The sequence below is a fragment of the Salmo trutta genome, chromosome 36 (genome assembly GCF_901001165.1).
Source record: "Salmo trutta chromosome 36, fSalTru1.1, whole genome shotgun sequence".
Lineage (NCBI taxonomy): Eukaryota > Metazoa > Chordata > Actinopteri > Salmoniformes > Salmonidae > Salmo > Salmo trutta.
The window spans coordinates 2,342,631-2,364,641 of NC_042992.1; the positions used below are offsets into that span (position 1 = coordinate 2,342,631).

At 44.2% G+C, this 22,011-nt stretch overlaps 1 protein-coding gene across 2 annotated transcripts in view; it reads left to right on the forward strand.

Annotated features, from left to right (window-relative positions):
* Window positions 1-276: 276 nt before the first annotated feature.
* Window positions 277-22,011, forward strand: part of angpt2b (angiopoietin 2b) — a 41,589-nt gene continuing 19,854 nt past the window's right edge. For both annotated transcript variants that reach the window (XM_029736205.1, XM_029736206.1), the window contains exons 1-5: window positions 277-1,223; window positions 2,219-2,374; window positions 4,684-4,805; window positions 6,350-6,582; window positions 20,553-20,677. In XM_029736205.1, coding sequence (XP_029592065.1) covers window positions 900-1,223; window positions 2,219-2,374; window positions 4,684-4,805; window positions 6,350-6,582; window positions 20,553-20,677 — 960 coding nt within the window. In that variant the 5' untranslated portion in view covers window positions 277-899. The remainder of the gene's footprint in view (window positions 1,224-2,218; window positions 2,375-4,683; window positions 4,806-6,349; window positions 6,583-20,552; window positions 20,678-22,011) is intronic.

Genomic DNA, 22,011 nt, shown 5'->3' on the forward strand with positions numbered 1-22,011 from the left:
GGGGAGGGAAGGAGAGGGAGGGAGGGAGGGTGAGGGAAGGAGAGGGAGGGTGAGGGAAGGAGAGGGAGGGAGGGAGGGTGAGGGAAGGAGAGGGAGGGTGAGGGAAGGAGAGGGAGGGAGGGAGGGTGAGGGAAGGAGAGGGAGGGTGTTTGAGTGATAATGTGTTTAAGAGCGAAGGGGTGTAGAGGAGAGGTACATCCTATCACTACTTTTAGAGCTCTGCCACCTTTAGCCAACATCCCAGACCCAGCTGCTCTCTCTCTCTTCTCTACTCCTCCTCCTCTCTCCATCCAGGCCAATGGACAAACACAGCCTGAAAAAAACAAGCAGGAAAGAGAGAGAGAGAGAGAGAGAGAGAGACGGATGAAACACATGGCAACAATACAGAAGGTTAATAATCAGACTGGGGAGCAGCTTGTTTCCAGGAGCGAGTCGTCCCATCTGAACACCGCGGAGAGAACAGACTGCAATCAGCTCTTCCTGCTTGTGTGTGTGTGTGTGTGTGTAAGAGTGTGTGTGTGTATGGGTGTTTTGTGTATCTGTCCAGACAGATAGAGAGCAGTGGAAAAGCAGGAGTTGGTTTTCGGGGGAAGACAGCGCGACTGATCCATTGCAACATAGATACAGAAATTCTCTGACAACTGAAAGAGCAATAGCAGCAACTTCAAGGAGAGCAACACACTGTGGATAAATTGAGAGTTTGCAACCGAGGGAATGAGAAGGCGTTGAAGACCGAGAGACTTAGAAAGTCAAGGAGGGAGAGAGAGAGACTCTTTCGGTGTTCTTATCTGCTCTGCTAAACTGTGACGACCCTCCATCTCCCTTCTCCACTTACCCTTCTCCCTCACTCCTCTTCCCCCTCTTCTCCTCCACTCCCCCCTGTCCTCGTCTCACCTGAGATGGGCCGGCTGCTGGCCCTAGCCCTGGTCTACCTGGCTTACCTGTCGACTGCAGTGATTGGCTCAGAGAAGAAGCAGCACCGGGTGCAACATGGACCCTGCAGTTACACTTTCATACTCCCCGAGGTGGAACACTGCCAACCCCTCAAAGACTACCAGGTCACCAATTCCCTCCAGAGGGACTCGCCACCACCGCCAGCCCCCGACCCAGGATCGAGTCACCCTGAGCAGGCCAAAGCCCAGCCCGCTAGGCCCTCGCGGCAGGAGAGGAAGCTGGAGAGTTTGGAGATCTCCACAGAGAATAATACACAGTGGTTGCAGAAGGTAAGACATCTTCCTCTTGTCTTTCTGTTCTCCCTCAGGGTTCACTAAAACTGAGGTAGTCACTAAAGAGAGTGTGAGTGTTGAGATAGTGAGTATGTGTGAGTTTGCATATTCCTGGTATTCCCTGTATGTCTCTCTCTCTCCTGACCATATTCCTGGTATTCCCTGTATGTCTCTCTCTCTCCTGACCATATTCCTGGTATTCCCTGTATATCTCTCTCCTGACCATATTCCTGGTATTCCCTGTATATCTCTCTCTCTTGACCATATTCCTGGTATTCCCTGTATATCTCTCTCCTGACCATATTCCTGGTATTCCCTGTATATCTCTCTCTCCTGACCACATTCCTGGTATTCCCTGTATATATCTCTCTCTCTCCTGTCCATATTCCTGGTATTCCCTGTATATCTCTCTCTCCTGTCCATATTCCTGGTATTCCCTGTATATCTCTCTCTCCTGACCATATTCCTGGTATTCCCTGTATATCTCTCTCTCCTGACCATATTCCTGGTATTCCCTGTATGTCTCTCTCTCTCCTGACCATATTCCTGGTATTCCCTGTATGTCTCTCTCTCCTGACCATATTCCTGGTATTCCCTGTATGTCTCTCTCTCCTGACCATATTCCTGGTATTCCATGTATATCTCTCTCTCCTGTCCATATTCCTGGTATTCCCTGTATATCTCTCTCCTGTCCATATTCCTGGTATTCCCTGTATATCTCTCTCCTGTCCATATTCCTGGTATTCCCTGTATATCTCTCTCCTGACCATATTCCTGGTATTCCCTGTATATCTCTCTCTCCTGACCATATTCCTGGTATTCCCTGTATATCTCTCTCTCCTGACCATATTCCTGGTATTCCCTGTATATCTCTCTCTCCTGACCATATTCCTGGTATTCCATGTATATCTCTCTCCTGTCCATATTCCTGGTATTCCCTGTATATATCTCTCTCTCTCCTGACCATATTCCTGGTATTCCCTGTATTCCAGCTGGAGAGGTCCATCCAGGAGAACCTGCGTTCTGGGATGGAGGAGATGAAGAGGAACGCTGTTCACACCCAGACGGCGGCCATGTTGGAGATCGGGACTAAACTCTTCAGCCAATCGGCCGAGCAGACCCGCAAACTGACAGATGTGGAGACCCAGGTGGACCTGTTGTGAAGACTACCTTCAACCTCTTGCCATGGTCCCTAACTCTTCCATGTGTCGATCAAGATATATGATGGCAACTGGATTGCTGATCATTTAGAGGTCTACAATCCTGGTCTGAAAGAGCTACAGGAAAATTGCAGGCTTTCGTTTCAGCCCTGCGACAAAATACATGATTCAACTTTCAATGTTTTGATTAGTTGCTAAGTTGTCGCAGGTGTCTTGGTGCCGACCATGGTGTCCCAGGTGTGATTTATTGATCAGGCTAGTTGTCCCCGGTGTGATTTATTGATCAGGCTAGTTGTCCCCGGTGTGATTTATTGATCAGGCTAGTTGTCCCCGGTGTGATTTATTGATCAGGCTAGTTGTCCCCGGTGTGAATCATTGATCAGGCTAGTTGTCCCAGGTGTGAATCATTGATCAGGCTAGTTGTCCCCGGTGTGATTTATTGATCAGGCTAGTTGTCCCCGGTGTGACTTATTGATCAGGCTAGTTGTCCCCGGTGTGATTTATTGATCAGGCTAGTTGACCCAGGTGTGACTTATTGATCAGGCTAGTTGTCCCAGGTGTGAATCATTGATCAGGCTAGTTGTCCCAGGTGTGAATCATTGATCAGGCTAGTTGTCCCAGGTGTGAATCATTGATCAGGCTAGTTGTCCCAGGTGTGAATTATTGATCAGGCTAGTTGACCCAGGTGTGAATTATCGATTAGGCTAGTTGTCCCAGGTGTGAATCATTGATCAGGCTAGTTGTCCCAGGTGTGAATCATTGATCAGGCTAGTTGACCCAGGTGTGAATCATTGATCAGGCTAGTTGTCCCAGGTGTGATTTATTGATCAGGCTAGTTGACCCAGGTGTGACTTATTGATCAGGCTAGTTGTCCCAGGTGTGAATCATTGATCAGGCTAGTTGTCCCCGGTGTGAATCATTGATCAGGCTAGTTGTCCCAGGTGTGAATTATTGATCAGGCTAGTTGACCCAGGTGTGAATTATCGATTAGGCTAGTTGTCCCAGGTGTGAATCATTGATCAGGCTAGTTGTCCCAGGTGTGAATTATTGATCAGGCTAGTTGTCCCAGGTGTGAATCATTGATCAGGCTAGTTGTCCCAGGTGTGAATTATTGATCAGGCTAGTTGACCCAGGTGTGAATTATCGATTAGGCTAGTTGTCCCAGGTGTGAATCATTGATCAGGCTAGTTGTCCCAGGTGTGAATTATTGATCAGGCTAGTTGTCCCAGGTGTGAATTATTGATCAGGCTAGTTGTCCCAGGTGTTCCAGGTATGACTCATTGATTGAGCTAATGTCTCAGGTGTCTTGTCGTTAGGTTAAGACCAAAACACTCCACACCTTGTGCCACTCTAGGACCAGGGCTGGTGACCCAGGGTTGAGTACGGCTCTGAGATCTGTTGTCCCTCATCGTGAACACTTTGATTGACATGCTGAAGTTGAATTAGGCGACGGACAATCGGCCAGTTAAAACATCCAACGTGGAGTCACAACACAGATGGTCCTTTGTTGTACTGTAGAGCTGTAAGACAGTGCAACCTGTACACATATTGTACCTGGTTGGTTATCGGTCTAGCTGCAAAATAAAACACGAACGTAGCGGTCAAACTTTATTCATTATTAATCTGTGAAATTGTATAACAGGCCCTTCCATGTTTATCTATCTGTGTCTGGTGTATAGCTTTGAGAAAGTACTCAGGCGTTTCTGTATCAGCTAGTCATTTTAAAACCTCTTCAGGATTGGACCTGTTTTTCAATTTTCGCCTAAAATGACATACCCAGATCTAACTGTCTGTATCTCAGGCCCCGAAGCAAGGATATGTATATTCTTGGTACCATATGAAAGGAAACACTTTGAAGTTTGTCGATATGTGAAATGAATGTAGGAGAATATAACACAATATATCTGGTAAAAGATAATACAAAGAAAAAAAACATTATTTTGTATTTTTTTTGTACCATCATCTTTGAAATGCAAGAGAAAGGCCATCATGTATTATTCCAGCCCAGCTGCAATTAATATTTTGGCCACTAGATGGCAGCAGTGTATGTGCAAAGTTTTAGACTGATCCAATGAACCATTGCGTGTCTGTTCAAAATGTTGTATCAAGACTGCCAAAAGGTGCCTCATTTGTTTATTAATAACTTTTCATGTTCAAAACTGTGCACTCTCTCCTCAAACAATAGCATGGTATTCTTTCACTGTAATAGCAACTGTACATTGGACAGTGCAGTTAGATTAACACGAATTTTGGCAGGTAACTGTCAGGTAACTGAATGACCCTCCCTCCCTCCGCAGGTGCTGAACCAGACCAGCAGAATGGAGATTCAGCTGTTAGAGTATTCTCTGTTCACTGACCGTCTAGAGAAACACATCCTCCAGCAGAATCAGGAGATCTCACGACTCAATGATAAAAGCAGGTACAGCAGTCCTATCCACCACACCCTCAGAGGGCCCTATCCACCACACCCTCAGAGGGCCCTATCCACCACACCCTCAGAGGGCCCTATCCACCACTCCCTCAGAGGGCCCTATCCACCACTCCCTCAGAGGGCCCTATCCACCACTCCCTCAGAGGGCCCTATCCACCAGTCCCTCAGAGGGCCCTATCCACCACACCCTCAGAGGGCCCTATCCACCACACCCTCAGAGGGCCCTATCCACCACACCCTCAGAGGGCCCTATCCACCACACCCTCAGAGGGGCCCTATCCACCACTCCCTCAGAGGGCCCTATCCACCACTCCCTCAGAGGGCCCTATCCACCACTCCCTCAGAGGGCCCTATCCACCACTCCCTCAGAGGGCCCTATCCACCCCGCCCTCAGAGGGCCCTATCCACCACTCCCTCAGAGGGCCCTATCCACCACTCCCTCAGAGAGCCCTAACCAACGCGCCCTCAGAGAGCCCTAACCAACGCGCCCTCAGAGGGCCCTATCCACCACTCCCTCAGAGAGCGGGTACCGTGCAGAGCAGAGTGAGAAGCAGCTTGTATCAGTCTGTGTAGCTCTGGGTTGTTTTCTGCTATGTTGTTAGTCAGAGCTATAAACATCAGACTGGGATATTTTACAGGCTTCGTTTGGAGCGGGGTGGGTAATACACACATACAAGCAGGCACGTCACGGTCGCCCCCAGGGTAGTGATTGAGCCACTCGATATGCAGACGTCAGCTGCTGCTGTACAGGTTGTGTGTGTGTGTGTGTGTGTGTGTGTGTGTGTGGCTGGCTGGCTGGCTCGCTCGCTCACGGATAGAAAGTTTGGAACGCAGCGTAAGGTAACCAGTCCATCCAGTATGCATAACACCGTCCACACACACAGGCCATTACTACATCACTAAGGATCTAACACCGTCCACACACAAAGGCCATTACTACATCACTAAGGATCTAACATGGTCCACACACACACACAAAATCATGAAGTGAGTGTGGCAGTGCCTCTTCCACCTCAGATCCTCAAAAAAAAAGTTCTACAGCTGCACCATCGAGAGCATCTTGACTGGCTGCATCACCGCCTGGTATGGCAAATGCACTGCGCTTGACCGCAAAATGCTACAGAGGGTGTTGCGGACAACCCAGTATATCACTGGGCTGTTCTCAGGCTGTTTCCTGCATTTACTGAATGGAACGTGCCTTTGTTTCCCCTCTGCAGTCATTTATTCGTCTGGCTATGGGGAGGTACAGGAGACGGCATAATGCTAATTCCTGAGACATGCATTTAACCCAATTGGTTCCTTTGAATCAACCAATCTAGTGCTGCTGTATAGTGCTGACACAGGTCTATCTACTTACTACATCAATGTCACCTGATCCACAACTAGGGGTCAACCCTTCAGTTGCTGTCCCACTCCTCTAATCTCTAGGCTATCTGCCACCTCTCTTTCTTATGGCTAGGTCACGCTTAGGGGGTCTCTCTCTCTCTCTCTCTCTCTCTCTCTCTCTCTCTCTCTCTCTCTCTCTCTCATAGTTTGCTGGAGCAGAGGTTCTCAGCTTTAGAGGCCAGGCACGTTAAGGAGCTCCAGGGTCTTCAGAGGGAGAAACAGCAGCTGCAGGACATGCTGGAGATACAGAGGCGCCTGGTCACCCAGCTACAGGGAGAGCTGGGGACCTCCACACACAACAGCACACTACTGCAGAAACAGCAGGCTATACTGACTGACACAGTGCAGCAGCTGCTAGCCATGGTCACCCACTGCAATGGTGAGAGAGATCTACTGCGAATGTGTTTGTGCATTGAAAGTGTTTATTTTTTAAAATCTTTGTTACACACACTTACTTGTCAAGTCTGCTAACGTAATTATAAAGGTCAAACTTAATTATAAAGGTATGAATTGGGTTACTTATTTTATTTTGGAACCAATTAGGTCCAGTGTTAGTGTAAATTATGAACACAGCCGTTCACAAAGGTTCATTTAGAAGGGATGTGAATACGGCACTAATTTAGCTTCTATTTAAACAAGGTAAGGATGCCACCCTGTGCTCTCACTATCGCCCCCTATCTTTCTTCGATAAACACAGACATGAAACTATTATCAAAAAATGATGTTGTCCCCTCTCAAAATGTACTTTTGGGTTTGTTAAACCCTTATCCTCCACTATTACATATCTGACATCAGAAAGCAAAGCTCCTCGGGCAGTTCTACCCCTGTCGTTTGTTAGACTAGAATGGTTAGCAAATGGTTAGCAAATGGTTAGCAAATGTAAAAACAATGAAAAATATTCAACAGAAATACTTTATTTACATAAGTATTCAGACCCTTTGCTATGAGACTCGAAATTGAGCTCATGTGCATCCTGTTTCCATTGATCATCCTTGATGTTTCTACAACTTGATTGGAGTCCACCTGTGGTAAATTCAATTGATTGGACATAAATTTGAAAGTCACACACCTGTCTATATAAGGTCCCACAGTTGACAGTGCATGTCAGAGCAAAAACCAAGCCATGAGGTCGAAGAAATTGCCTGTAGAGCTCTGAGACAGGATTGTGTCTAGGCATAGATATAGTACCAACAAATGTCTGCAGCATTGAAGGTCCCCAAGAACACAGTGGCCTCCATCATTCTTAAAAGGAAGAAGTTTTGAACCACCAAGACTCTTCCTAGAGCTGGCCGCCCGGCCAATCTGAGCAATCGGGAGAGAAGGGCCTTGGTCAAGGAGGTGACCAAGAACCCGATGGTCATTCTGCCAGTTTCTCTGTAGAGATGGGAGATCCTTCCAGAAGGACAACCTCTGCAGCACTCCACCAATCAGGCCTTTCTGGTAGAGTAGCCAGACGGAAGCCACTCATCAGTAAAAGGCACATGACAGCCTGCTTGAAGTTTGCCGAAATAAGATAAGAAATAAGATTCTCTGGGCGGATGAAACCAAGACTGAACTATGTGGCCTGAATGCCAAGCATCATGTTTGGAAAAAACCTTGCACCATCCCTATGGTGAAGCATGGTGGTGTCAGCATCATGCTGTGGGGATGTTTTTCAGCAGTAGGGACTGAGAGACTGTCAGGATCGAGGGAAAGATGAACGGAGCAAAGTACAGAGAGATCCTTGATGAAAACCTGCTCCAGAGCTCTCAGGACCTCAGACTGGGGCAAAGGTTCACCTTCCAACAGGACAACGACCCTAAGCACACAGCCAAGACAACACAGGAGTGGCTTCGGGACAAGTCTCTGAATGTCCTTGAGTGGCCCAGCCAGAGCCCGGACTTGAACCCGATCGAACATCTCTGGAGAGACCTGAAAATAGCTGTGCAGCGATTCTCCCCATCCTACCTGACAGAGCTTGAGAGGATCTGCAGAGAAACTCCCCAAATACAGGTGTGCCAAGCTTGTAGCATCATACCCAAGAACACTCAAGGCTGTAATCGCTGCCAAAGGTGCTTCAACAAAGTACTGAGTAAAGGGTCTGAAAACGTATTTAATCGTGATATTTTTTTAATATTATTTTTACAGTTTTACATTTTTAATAAATTACCAAAAATGTCTACAAACCTGTTTTTGCTTTGTCATTACGGGGTATTGTGTGTAGACTGATGAGAAAAACATATATATGTAATCAACTTTTAAAATGAGGCTCTAACGTAACAAAACATGGAATAAGTCAAGGGGTCTGAACATTTTCCGAAGGCGCTGTATATCGCAAGGTAAAAGCGAGCTCGTATGAAATTAACTAACTTCAAAGAGGAAAAGACGTGGGAGGACTATCCGTACCGAACCTTAAATTGTATTTCCAGGTATTTCATCCCATCCCCTGGCTGACTATAGAGAGAAATATAGTGTTTCTTATTGTCCTGGAAGAGGTGGTCCCTTAAACAATGTACTATAGTGTCTCCTATTGCCCTGGAAGAGGTGGTTACCACAGTTATATCCCTTAAACAATGTAAACTAGCTTTGGTCCTATTATTGCTCACACTATTTATATTTGGCACAAAATGTACAATGTAACTGGGAATCAAAAATGGCCGACTGGCTCGATCTTACGTAACGTAATTTGAAATGTTTAGCTTTTTTTTTTTACATTAGATAAAAGTAGAGGCTAGAATATGTTATATCAGACACTACAGTTGAGGAACAATGTGTAAGTAATTCTGCTTTGAAAGTTGATACATTTGTAACCTCACTTTTGAGAAAATGGCTTGAATGTTTGGCCCTTGAACATAATTAATCTTTGTTAAACATAAATACCGAACTTGTTTTTGCATAGATTCCGTGACGCTGTTAGCTTTTAACAGCTAAGACCGCTATTTCTTGTCCCCGGAATCCCGCTTAACTGACAGGTTAGAGTCTGCTTCAAAGAGCCGCTAACCTAGCTAAGCTGCTAACGTTAGCCATCAAGCTAAAAAAAAAGTTAGTCCCAGATGAGTTTTCCAGCCCTCTTTGTCTGGAGAAGTAAATGAATGGTTCCAGTGCTGTATCTACTACGCCCTGTTTCAAAACAAACTGGATTATTAAGAGATCCAATGCAGCAATTTGCTTGACAAGGATTATTGGCTTGAGGTGACTTCCTTAATCACACGGGTAGCCAGCCTACGTAAGAAACTGGAGAAAATGCCAAGTGGAATGTTTAACCTTTTCTACGCCGGTGTCTGGACAGCGTTCGCGCATGTTAGATATATCTCCGTCTTGTCGTTTGTCGTTATACGACTGGCCGGTGTTGCCCAGAGTTTGTTCGCCAGGGGAGCCATCTCTCTTCTACCCCATCTGATAGCGGAGTCGAAGAAAAACAAAACACGTTTTATATGATGCGATGGGATCCACCAAAATCATTTGGGTTCCTGGATCCTTTCACAGCATTATATTTATTTTGTTTTATTTTACCGTTATTTTACCAGGTAAATTGACTGAGAACACATTCTCAATTACAGCAACGACCTGGGGAATAGTTTCAGGGGAGAGGAGGGGGATGAATGAGCCAAGCTGGGGATGATTAGGTGGCCATAATGGTATGAGGGCCAGATTGGGAATTTAGCCAGGACACCGGGGTTAACACCCCTACTCTTACGATAAGCACCATGGGATCTTTAATGACCTCAGAGAGTCAGGACACCAATTTAACGTCCCATCCATTCATTATAAGGCTGCGTTGAGACAATGACTTATCAAATGACCCAAGCCCAGCTCAGTTAATCCCTACGATATGTGTCGCTGAGTTATCATAATGCTTTCGCAAATGTACATTATACCAGGGGCATTGGTAGACACAATGTAAGTAACCTAATGTACAGAGGCTTGCGAAAGTATTCACCCCACCTTGGCATTTTTCCTATTTTGTTGCCTTACATCCTGGAATTAAAATTGATTTTTGAGGGGTTTGTGTCATTTGATTTACACAACATGCCTACCACTTTGAAGATACGACATTTTTGGGGGAAACAAGAAATAAGACAAAACAACTGAACTTGAGCATGCATAACTATTCACCTCCTCCCAATGTCAATATTTTGTAGAGACACCTTTTGCAGCAATTGCAGCTGCAAGTCTCTTGGGGTATGTCTCCATAAGCTTGGCACATCTAGCCACTGGGATTTTTGCCCATTCTTCAAGGCAAAACTGCTCCAGCTCCTTCAAGTTGGATGGGTTCTGCTGGTGAACAGCAATCTTTACACATATTCTCACATATTCTCAATTGGATTGAGGTCTGGGCTTTGACTAAGCCATTCCAATACATTTAAATGTTTCCCCTTAAACCACTCGAGTGTTGCTTTAGCAGTATGCTTAGGGCCATTGTCCTGCTGGAAGGTGAGCCTCCGTCCCACTCTCAAATCTCTGGAAGACTGAAACAGGTTTCCCTCAAAAATGTCCCTGTATTTAGCTCCATCCATCATTCCTTAAATTCTGACCAGTTTCCCAGTCCCTGCCGATGGAGAACATCCCCACAGCATGGTGCTGCCACCACCATGCTTCACTGTAGGGATGGTGTTCTCTGGGTGATGAGAGGTGTTGGGTTTGCGCCAGACAGCGTTTTCCTTGATGGCCCAAAAACTAAATTTTAGTCTCATCTGACCAGAGTACCTTCTTTCATATGCTTGGGGAGTCTCCCACATGCCTTTTGGCGAACACCAAACATGTTTGCTTATTTGTTTCTGGCCACTCTTCCGTAAAGCCCAGCTCTGTGGAGTGTACGGCTTAAAGTGGTCCTATGGACAGATAGGACAGACTCCAATCTCCATTGTGAAGCTTTGCAGCTCCTTCAGGTTTATCTTTGGTCTCTTTGTTGCCTCTCTGATTAATGCCCTCCTTGCCTGGTCGGTGAGTTTTGGTGGGCGGCCCTCTCTTGGCAGGTTTGTTGTGGTGCCATATTCTTTCAATTTTTTAATAATGGATTTAATGCTCTGTGGGATGTTCAAAGTTTCAGATATTTTTTTTATAATGAAACCCTGATCTGTACTTCTCCGCAACTTTTTTCCTGACCTGTTTGGAGAGCTCCTTGGTCTACATGGTGCCACTTCCTTGGTGGTGTTGCAGACTCTGGGGCCTTTCAGAACAGGTGTATACATACTGAGATCATGTGACAGATCATGTGACACTTAGATTGCACACAGGTGAACTTTATTTAACTAATTATGTGACTTCTGAAGGTAATTGGTTGCACCAGATCTTATTTAGGGGCTTAATAGCAAAGGGGGTGAATACATAGGCATGCACCACTTCTCAGTTAATTTTTTAGAATTTTTTGAAACATTATTTTTTCCCATTTCACTTCACCAATTTGGACTATTTTGTGTATGTCCATTACATGAAATCCAAATAAAAATCTATTTAAATTACAGGTTGTAATGCAACAAAATAGGAAAAATGCCAAGAGGGGTGAATACTTTTGCAAGGCACTGTATGTTCCTCTAACTGTCCTGAATGCCTCTGCTGATCCTGCAGCAATCATGTGCCTGTGAACCAGATTTATGCTTTTAGCACTGAGAAGGGGTGCCCGTGTAGGAAGTCCACTGTGTGCAGCACACCCTGCACTAACATAAATAACATGAGAATATCTACTTCTGCTAAGCATCCCAGTAAAGCAACGAAAACAAGCAAGCATCCCAGAAAAGTGCTCAAAATAGCCCACGTTAACATATACAGCTTAAGAATCAAGGTTCATGAAATTAATAACTTGTTCGTAACAGATGACAATCTCTGAAACTCACTTAGATAATACCTTTGGTGATACAGTGGTAGCAATACAAGGTTATAACATTTATAGAAAATACAGAAATGCCAAAGGTGGAGGTGTGGCTGTTTATATTCAGAACCACATTCCTGTAAAGCTTAGAAAGGATCTCATGTCAAATACTGTTGAAGTAATATGGCTACAGGTTCATCTGCCTCACCTAAAGCCCATTCTGGTGGGAAGCTGCTATAGACCACCAAGTGCTAGCAGTCAGTATCTGGATAACGTGTGAAATGCTTGATAATGTATGTGATATCAACAGAGAGGTATATTTTCTGGGTGATTTTAAATATTGATTGGCTTTCATCAAGCTGCCCAGTCAAGAAAAAGTTTCAAACTGTAACCAGTGCCTGCAACCTGGTTCAGGTTGTCAGTCAACCTACCAGGGTAGTTACAAACAGCACAGGAATGAAATCATCAACATGTATTGATCACATCTACCGACTGATATTGCCAACTACTTGAATGATTTTCTCATTGGCAAGATTAGCAAATTTAGGCATGACATGCCAGCAACAAACACTGACACTACACATCCAAGTATATCTGACCAAATTATGAAAGACAAGAATTGTAATTTAGAATTTTGTAAAGTGAGTGTGGAACAGGTGAAAAATGTATTGTTGTCTATCAACAATGACAAGCCACCGTGGTCTGACAACTTGGATGGAAAATTACTGAGGACAATAGCGGACAATATTGCCACTCCTATTTGCCATATCTTCAATTTAAGCCTACTAGAAAGTGTGAGCCCTCAGGCCTGGAGGGAAGCTAAAGTCATTCCACTACCCAAGAATAGTAAAGCACCCTTTACTGGCTCAAATAGCTGACCAATCATACTGTTACCAACCCTTAGTAAACATTTGGAAAAAATTGTGTTTGACCAGACACAATGCTATTTTACAGTAACCAAATTGACAACAGACTTTCAGCACGCTAATAGGGAAGGACAATCAACAAACACAGCACTTACACAAATGACCAATGATTGGCTGAGAGAAATTGATTATAAAAAGATCGTGGGAGCCGTTTTGTTAGTCTTCAGTGCAGCTTTTGACATTATCAATCATTGTCTGCTGCTGGAAAAACTTGTGTTATGGCTTTACACCCCCTGCTATATTGTGGATAAAGAGTTACCTGTGTAACAGAACACAGAGTGTGTTCTTTAATGGAAGCCTCTCAAACATAATCCATGTAGAATCAGGAATTCCCCAGGGAAGCTGTCTAGGCCCCTTGCTTTTTTTCAATCTTTACTAACGACATGCCACTGGCCTTGAGTAAAGCCAGTGTGTCTATGTATGCGGATGACTCAGCACTATACATGTCAGCTACTGCAGTGAATTAAATGAATGCAACACTTAACAAAGAGCTGCAGTTGGTTACAGAATGAGTGGCAAGGAATAAGTTAGACTAGATGTTGTAATGAATAATGTGGAAATTTAGCAAGTTGAGGAGAATAAACCGCTTGGAGTAACCCTGGATTGTAAACTGTCATGGTCAAAACATATTGATACAACAGTAGCTAAGATGGGAAGAAGTCTGTCCATAATAAAGCTCTGCTCTGCCTTCTTAACAACACTATCAACAAGGCAGGTCCTACAGGCCCTAGGTTCTGCCTTCTTAACAACACTATCAACAAGGCAGGACCTACAGGCCCTAGTTTCTACCTTCTTAACAACACTATCAACAAGGCAGGTCCTACAGGCCCTAGTTTCTACCTTTTTAACAACACTATCAACAAGGCAGGTCCTACAGGCCCTAGTTTCTACCTTTTTAACAACACTATCAACAAGGCAGGACCTACAGGCCCTAGTTTCTACCTTCTTAACAGCACTATCAACAAGGCAGGTCCTACAGGCCCTAGTTTCTACCTTCTTAACAACACTATCAACAAGGCAGGTCCTACAGCCCTAGTTTCTACCTTCTTAACAACACTATCAACAAGGCAGGTCCTACAGGCCCTAGTTTCTACCTTAACATCACTATCAACAAGGCAGGTCCTACAGGCCCTAGTTTCTACCTTCTTAACAGCACTATCAACAAGGCAGGTCCTACAGGCCCTAGTTTCTACCTTCTTAACAACACTATCAACAAGGCAGGTCCTACAGGCCCTAGTTTGTACCTTCTTAACAACACTATCAACAAGGCAGGTCCTACAGGCCCTAGTTTCTACCTTCTTAACAACACTATCAACAAGGCAGGTCCTACAGGCCCTAGTTTGTACCTTCTTAACAACACTATCAACAAGGCAGGTCCTACAGGCCCTAGTTTCTACCTTCTTAACAACACTATCAACAAGGCAGGTCCTACAGGCCCTAGTTTCTACCTTCTTAACAACACTATCAACAAGGCAGGTCCTACAGGCCCTAGTTTCTACCTTCTTAACAACACTATCAGCAAGGCAGGTCCTACAGGCCCTAGTTTCTACCTTCTTAACAACACTATCAGCAAGGCAGGACCTACAGGCCCTAGTTTTGTCATACCTGGACTACTGTTCAGTCATGTGGTCAGGTGCCACAAAGAGGGACTTAGGAAAATTGCAATTGGCTCAGAACAGGGCAGCACGACTGGTCCTTAGATGTACACAGAGAGCTAATATTAATAATATACATGTCAATCTCTCCTGGCTCAAAGTGGAGGAGAGATTGACTTCATCACTACTTGTATTTGTGAGAGGTATTGACGTGGTGAAAGCATTGAGCTGTATGTTTAAATGACTAGCATAGAGCTCAGACACCCATGCATACCACACAAGACATGCCACCAGAGGTCTCTTCACAGTCCCCAAGTCCAGAACAGACTATGGGAGGCACACAGTACTACATAGAGCCATGACTACATGGAACTCTATTCCACATCAGGTAACTGACACAAGCAGTAAAATCAGATATAAAAACAGATAAAAATACACCTTATGGAACAGTGGGGACTGTGAAGCAACACAATCATAGGCACAGACACATGCACACACACACACATGATAACATACACACTATACACACACGTACACATGGATTTTGCGTTGTACATATGGGGTAGTGGAGTAGGGGCCTGAGGGAACACACTTAGTGTGTTGTGACATCTATTATGAATGTATCATATGAAAATGTGTAGACCTTACAGTGAAATGCTTACTTACAAGCCCTTAACCTAAGAACAGCAGTCAAGCACTCAAGCTAACTGGCTAACGTTGGCTAACTTGCTAGCTACTTCCAGACACAATTGAGAGAACAGCTCACTCTGACCATTTTACTCTCCCTAGCAGAGCTGGTTAGGGTGTTTTCATGTTATCCAGAGTGTTGGTGACCGTAACTGTGCTGCTGGCAACAATTTAATTAAGCTTTTTTTGCTGATGTTTACTGACACCGGCCATATTCAACGGGTGTTGAGCGTTCGAAATTCATCAGTTATTCTGCACTCTGGTACACTCAGACGAGAGTGCTCTGAAATTGGAGTGGATAGCCAGAGTGAATTTACCAGCTACGTCTGTCAACAGTTGTCGCAGTGACATCATGAACATTCTATTGAAATGGTTACTTGTATAGTGGAGTCTTTATTTAGACTTGTAGCTAGCTAGATAAACAATGAACCATAATCCCAACTCATAACATTACTACCCTGCATGAATCTGCAGGTAGCTAACCAACCAGGTTCAATGTTAGCTAGCTAACACTAGGCTATAGCTAGGAATGCAAATGTCATACACTTAACTTTAGCTAGCGAGCCAACTTGAAAACGACTTTCTGACAAAATTAGAAAAGTGGAATATTTGAAAATGTAGCTAGCTAGACTCTCTTACCCGTATACATGGATGAACACTTCTCCCTCTCTTTCACGGATGCCATGGTTACCCTTAGTTTGAAGATGTAATCCGGAGACAGGTGTTTTATAACAGCCTTCTGTGTGTTCTCTTTTCGACTACCTCTGCATATTTGAAATCAAATGCCAAAATTGTTTTCCATGTCCTTAGCTATCATACTCTAATTCCATCAGGCATTCCACGTATTTCAATACTTGGTCTTCCAGAAAGTGGAGAGCAACACTTTTTCAGTTCTACTACGTGATATCTTTCAAAAAAGCTGTGTTCTAAAGGATTACCTACACAAACTGACCAGCTCATATTATAGACAGAAGTGTACTACATGGCAGACCAATCCGAACTCATTTCTCGGCATGTCCAGCCCACCCATTATTTCAGCCAATCATGGCTAGCAGGAAGGTTCCTGACTTTTTCCGTGGCTAAACCAACTAGGCTCGTAATTTAAATTTTTTATTCGTATTTACAAATGGCATACAAGTTTGTTATTAACCTCTAGCGGAACACCTGCTCCAATATCCAATGATAGGCGTGGCGCGAATTACAAATTCCTCAAAAATACAAAAACTTAAATTTTTCAAACATATGACTATTTTACAGCATTTTAAAGACAAGACTCTCCTTTATCTAACCACACTGTCCGATTTCAAAAAGGCTTTACAGCGAAAGCAAAACATTAGATTATGTCAGCAGAGTACCCAGCCAGAAATAATCAGACACCCATTTTTCAAGCTAGCATATAATGTCACAAAAAACAAAACCACAGCTAAATGCAGCACTAACCTTTGATGATCTTCATCAGATGACAACCCTAGGACATTATGTTATACCATGCATGCATGTTTTGTTCAATCAAGTTCATATTTATATCAAAAACCAGCTTTTTTACATTAGCATGTGACGTTCAGAACTAGCATACCCCCCGCAAACTTCCGGTGAATTTACTAAATTACTCACGCTAAACGTTCACAAAAAACATAACAATTATTTAAAGAATTATAGATACAGAACTCCTCTATGCACTCGCTATGTCAGATTTTAAAATAGCTTTTCGGATGAAAGCACATTTTGCAATATTCTGAGTAGATAGCCCAGCCATCACGGCTAGCTATTTTGACACCCACCAAGTTTAGCCCTGACCAAACTCCGACTTACTATTAGAAAAGTTTGATTACCTTTGGTGTTCTTCGTCAGAATGCACTCCCAGGACTGCTACTTCAATAACAAATCTTGGTTTGGTTCAAAATAATCCATAGTTATATCTAAACAGTGGCGTTTTGTTCGTGCGTTCAAGACACTATCCGAAGTGTAAATAAGGGTCATGCGCACGACGCATTTCGTGACTAAATATTTCTAAATATTTCATTACCGTACTTCGAAGCATGTCAACCGCTGTTTAAAATCAATTTTTATGCCATTTTTCTCGTAAAAAAGCGATAATATTCCGACCGGGAAAGCGTGTGTACGTACAAAGAGAGAGAAAATAAAAGCATGGGATCCCCTCGTGCACGAGCCTGAGTTTCATAGTACTGTTACTGGCCACTATCCAAACGCGCTAATGTTTTTCAGCCAGAGCCTGCAAAGCCACGATTCAGCTTTTTGCCGCCTTCTGAGATCCCATGGGAGCCGTAGGAAGTGTCACGTAACAGCAGAGATCCCCTGTAATGGATAGAGATAATCAAGAAGGGCAAGAAATGGTCAGACAGGGTACTTCCTGTACAGAATCTTCTCAGGTTTTGGCCTGCCAAATGAGTTCTGTTATACTCACAGACACCATTCAAACAGTTTTAGAAACTTTGGAGTGTTTTCTATCCAAAGCTAATAATTATATGCATATTCTAGTTTCTGGGCAGGAGTAATAATCAGATTAAATTGGGTACGCTTTTTATCCGGCCGTGAAAATACTGCCCCCTAGCCATGACAGGTTAAGGCACATGAAAGTTTACATGTTCCAGAAGGCATTTCTGCCAAAAAACGCATTTTGATTTAAAAAAAGTTTAAGTTCAAATAGCTTTCCTGTGAAGTAATAACTTGCGACATACGCCTAGTTTCCTGAAGTGAGTCACATATTTCACAATAATGCCTTGCGATCTGGAGGGTGGCCTTTTTGTATCCCCCAATGGTCTAAATGTGTAATTCGTACCCTTGCCGATATCACGGACAGTAATGATTTGAGAACATGCCATGGTTTGAAAGATACATACACATTACCAGGCAAATCCTTTTTCTACATTTACAAATTAGGTCAGCTCTGCTGTCCTGTGGAGTCCCTTGGGATACCCAACTACCAAACCATCCAATGATTGGGTTTATAAATAAATGATCTGGGCTCCTGAAAGGACTGATCTCTATTATATATAAACAACTTTTGGAAAGCTCTTATTCTGAGCTAGCCATTACAAAAGTATGGTTCACTGTATTTAACACCAAGGAAATATGTGATGAAATTGGCCCCAACTCTCAACCCAGATATACCCAGTACATAGTCATTATCCCAAATGCTATCCCTCTCTCACAGGACATAGTCATTATCCCAAATGCTATCCCTCTCTACCCAGTACATAGTCATTATCCTGAATGCTTTCCCTCTCTACCCAGATATACCCAGTACATAGTCATTATTCTGAATGCTATCCCTCTCTACCCAGATATACCCAGTACATAGTCATGATCTTGAATGCTATCCCTCTACCCAGTCCATAGTCATTATCCTGAATGCTATCCCTCTCTACCAAGTACATCGTCATTATCCTGAATGCTTTCCCTCTCTACCCAGATATACCCAGTCCATAGTCATTATCCTGAATGCTATCCCTCTATCCAGTACATAGTCATTATTCTGAATGCTATCCCTCTCTACCCAGATATACCCAGTACATAGTCATTATCCTGAATGCTATCCCTCTACCCAGTACATAGTCATTATTCTGAATGCTATCCCTCTCTACCCAGATATACCCAGTATATAGTCATTATCCTGAATGCTATCCCTCTCTACCCAGTACATAGTCATTATCCTGAATGCTATCCCTCTCTACCCAATTATACACAGTTCATAGTCATGATCTTGAATGCTATCCCTCTACCCAGTCCATAGTCATTATCCTGAATGCTATCCCTCTCTACCCAGTACATTGTCATTATCCTGAATGCTATCCCTCTCTACCCAGGACCTAGTCATTATCCTGAATGCTTTCCCTCTCTACCCAGATATACCCAGTACATAGTCATTATCCTGAATGCTATCTCTCTCTACCCAGATATACACAGTCCATAGTCATTATCCTGAATGCTATCCCTCTCTACCCAGTACATATTCATTATCCTGAATGCTATCCCTCTCTACCCAGCACATAGTCATTATCCTGAATGCTTTCCCTCTCTACTCCTTACATATTCATTATCCTGAATGCTATCACCCTCTACCCAGTTCATAGTCATTATCCTGAATGCTATCCCTCTCTACCCAGATAAACCCAGTACATAGTCATTATCCTGAATGCTATCTCTCTCTACCCAGATATACACAGTCCATAGTCATTATCCTGAATGCTATCCCTCTCTACCCAGTACATATTCATTATCCTGAATGCTTTCCCTCTCTACTCCTTACATATTCATTATCCTGAATGCTATCACCCTCTACCCAGTTCATAGTCATTATCCTGAATGCTATCCCTCTCTACCCACATATACACAGTACATAGTCATTATCCTGAATGCTATCCCTCTCTACCCAGATAAACCCAGTACATAGTCATTATCCTGAATGCTATCCCTCTCTACCCAGTTATACACAGTTTATAGTCATTATCTTGAATGCTATCCCTCTCTACCCAGGACATAGTCATTATCCTGAATGCTATCCCTCTCTACCCAGATATACCCAGTACATAGTCATTATCCTGAATGCTATCACTCTCTACCCAGATATACCCAGTACTAAGATATGATCTTGAATGCTATCCCTCTACCCAGATATACCCAGTACATAGTCATTATCCTGAATACTATCACTCTCTACCCAGATATACCCAGTACATAGTCATTATCCTGAATGCTATCCCTCTCTACCCAGTATATAGTCATTATCCTGAATGCTATCCCTCTCTACCCAGTACATATTCATTATCCTGAATGCTATCCCTCTCTACCCAGCACATAGTCATTATCCTGAATGCTTTCCCTCTCTACTCCTTACATATTCATTATCCTGAATGCTATCACCCTCTACCCAGTTCATAGTCATTATCCTGAATGCTATCCGTCTCTACCCACATATACACAGTCCATAGTCATTATCCTGAATGCTATCCCTCTCTACCCAGATAAACCCAGTACATAGTCATTATCCTGAATGCTATCCCTCTCTACCCAGTTATACACAGTTTATAGTCATTATCTTGAATGCTATCCCTCTCTACCCAGGACATAGTCATTATCCTGAATGCTATCCCTCTCTACCCAGATATACCCAGTACACAGTCATTATCCTGAATGCTATCACTCTCTACCCAGATATACCCAGTACTAAGATATGATCTTGAATGCTATCCCTCTACCCAGATATACCCAGTACATAGTCATTATCCTGAATGCTATCCCTCTCTACCCAGTATATAGTCATTATCCTGAATGCTATCCCTCTCTACCCAGTACATAGTCATTATCCTGAATGCTATCCCTCTCTACCCAGATATACCCACTACACCCAAAGAGGAGCCAGTGATCTTCAGAAACTGTGCTGAAATCTTCAGATCTGGGCTCAAAGAGAATGGTGTCCACAGCATACGACCCCCCAACTCTACCCACACAGTTAAGGTAAGGGGTTACGACCCCCCAACTCTACCCACACAGTTAAGGGGTTATTAAGGCCTGGAGGGACAGAGAGGGGGACTGTGTGGCGAGAATGGCAGTGTGGAAATGTCACTTCTGAGTACAGAACGATACAATAATAAACGGCAGGAGTGCTTTGGCCTGCAGGCCCGGCCCAGCCAGAGAGAGTAGAGATTCAGAATTACTGAAGAGGCCCTCCACCAACCTGAAGAAGCTTCTGCCAACTCACCCGTGGTTTAGTGCACCACTTACTACTCTACGGTCACAGTCTGAAGACAACAGAAGCCAGGTGGTATGTCTCTGCGGCTGTGGGTGTCTACCAGCTGGGGCAAGGTTTACATAGCTAGTATGGAAACGTTTTAAATGGCACCCTTTTCATGACATAGCGCTGCTTTTGACCAGGGCCCAGGGTGACCAGGGTGCTATTTTAGCAGTGTCACCCCAGTGCTTTCAATCTCTGCCATCAAACCATCTAGCCTCATGACTCACACTCTCACACTCGCACTCACCCCACTCTCTCACTCCACTCTCTCACTACACTCTCTCACTCCACTCTCTCTCTCCACTCTCTCACTCCTCTCTCTCACTTCACTTCACTCACTCACTCACTCACTCACTCTCTCACTCCTCTCTCACACCACTCTCTCATTCCACTCTCTCACTCCACTCTCTCACTTCACTCTCTCACTCACTCACTCACTCACTCACTCACTCACTCACTCACTCACTCACTCTCTCACTCACTCCAATCTCTCTCTCTCTCACTCCACTCTCTCACTCCAGTCTCTCACTCCACTCTCTCACTCACTCTCACTCCACTTTATCTCACTCCACTCTCTCTCCACTCTCTCCACTCTCACACTCTCCACTCTCTCTCTCACTTCACTCTCTCACTCCCCTCCCTCTCTCACTCCACTCTCTCACTCCACTCTCTCACTCCACTCTCTCTCTCACTCAACTCTCTCACTCAACTCTCTCACTCCACTCTCTCACTCCACTCTCTCTCTCACTCACTCCACTCTCTCACTCCACTCTTTCTCACTCCCCTCTCTCTCTGTCCACTCTCTCACTCTCTCTCACTCCACTCTCTCACTCCAGTCTCTCACTCACTCTCTCTCTCTCTCACTCCAGTCTCTCACTCCACTCTCTCTCACTCCACTCTCACTCTCTCACTCCAATCTCTGTCTCACTCCACTCTCTCTCTTACTCCTCTCTCTCACTCCACTCTCTGTCTCACTCCACTCTCTCTCTTACTCCTCTCTCTCACTCCACTCTCTCTCTCTCACTGCACTCTCTCTCACTCCTCTCTCTCACTTCCC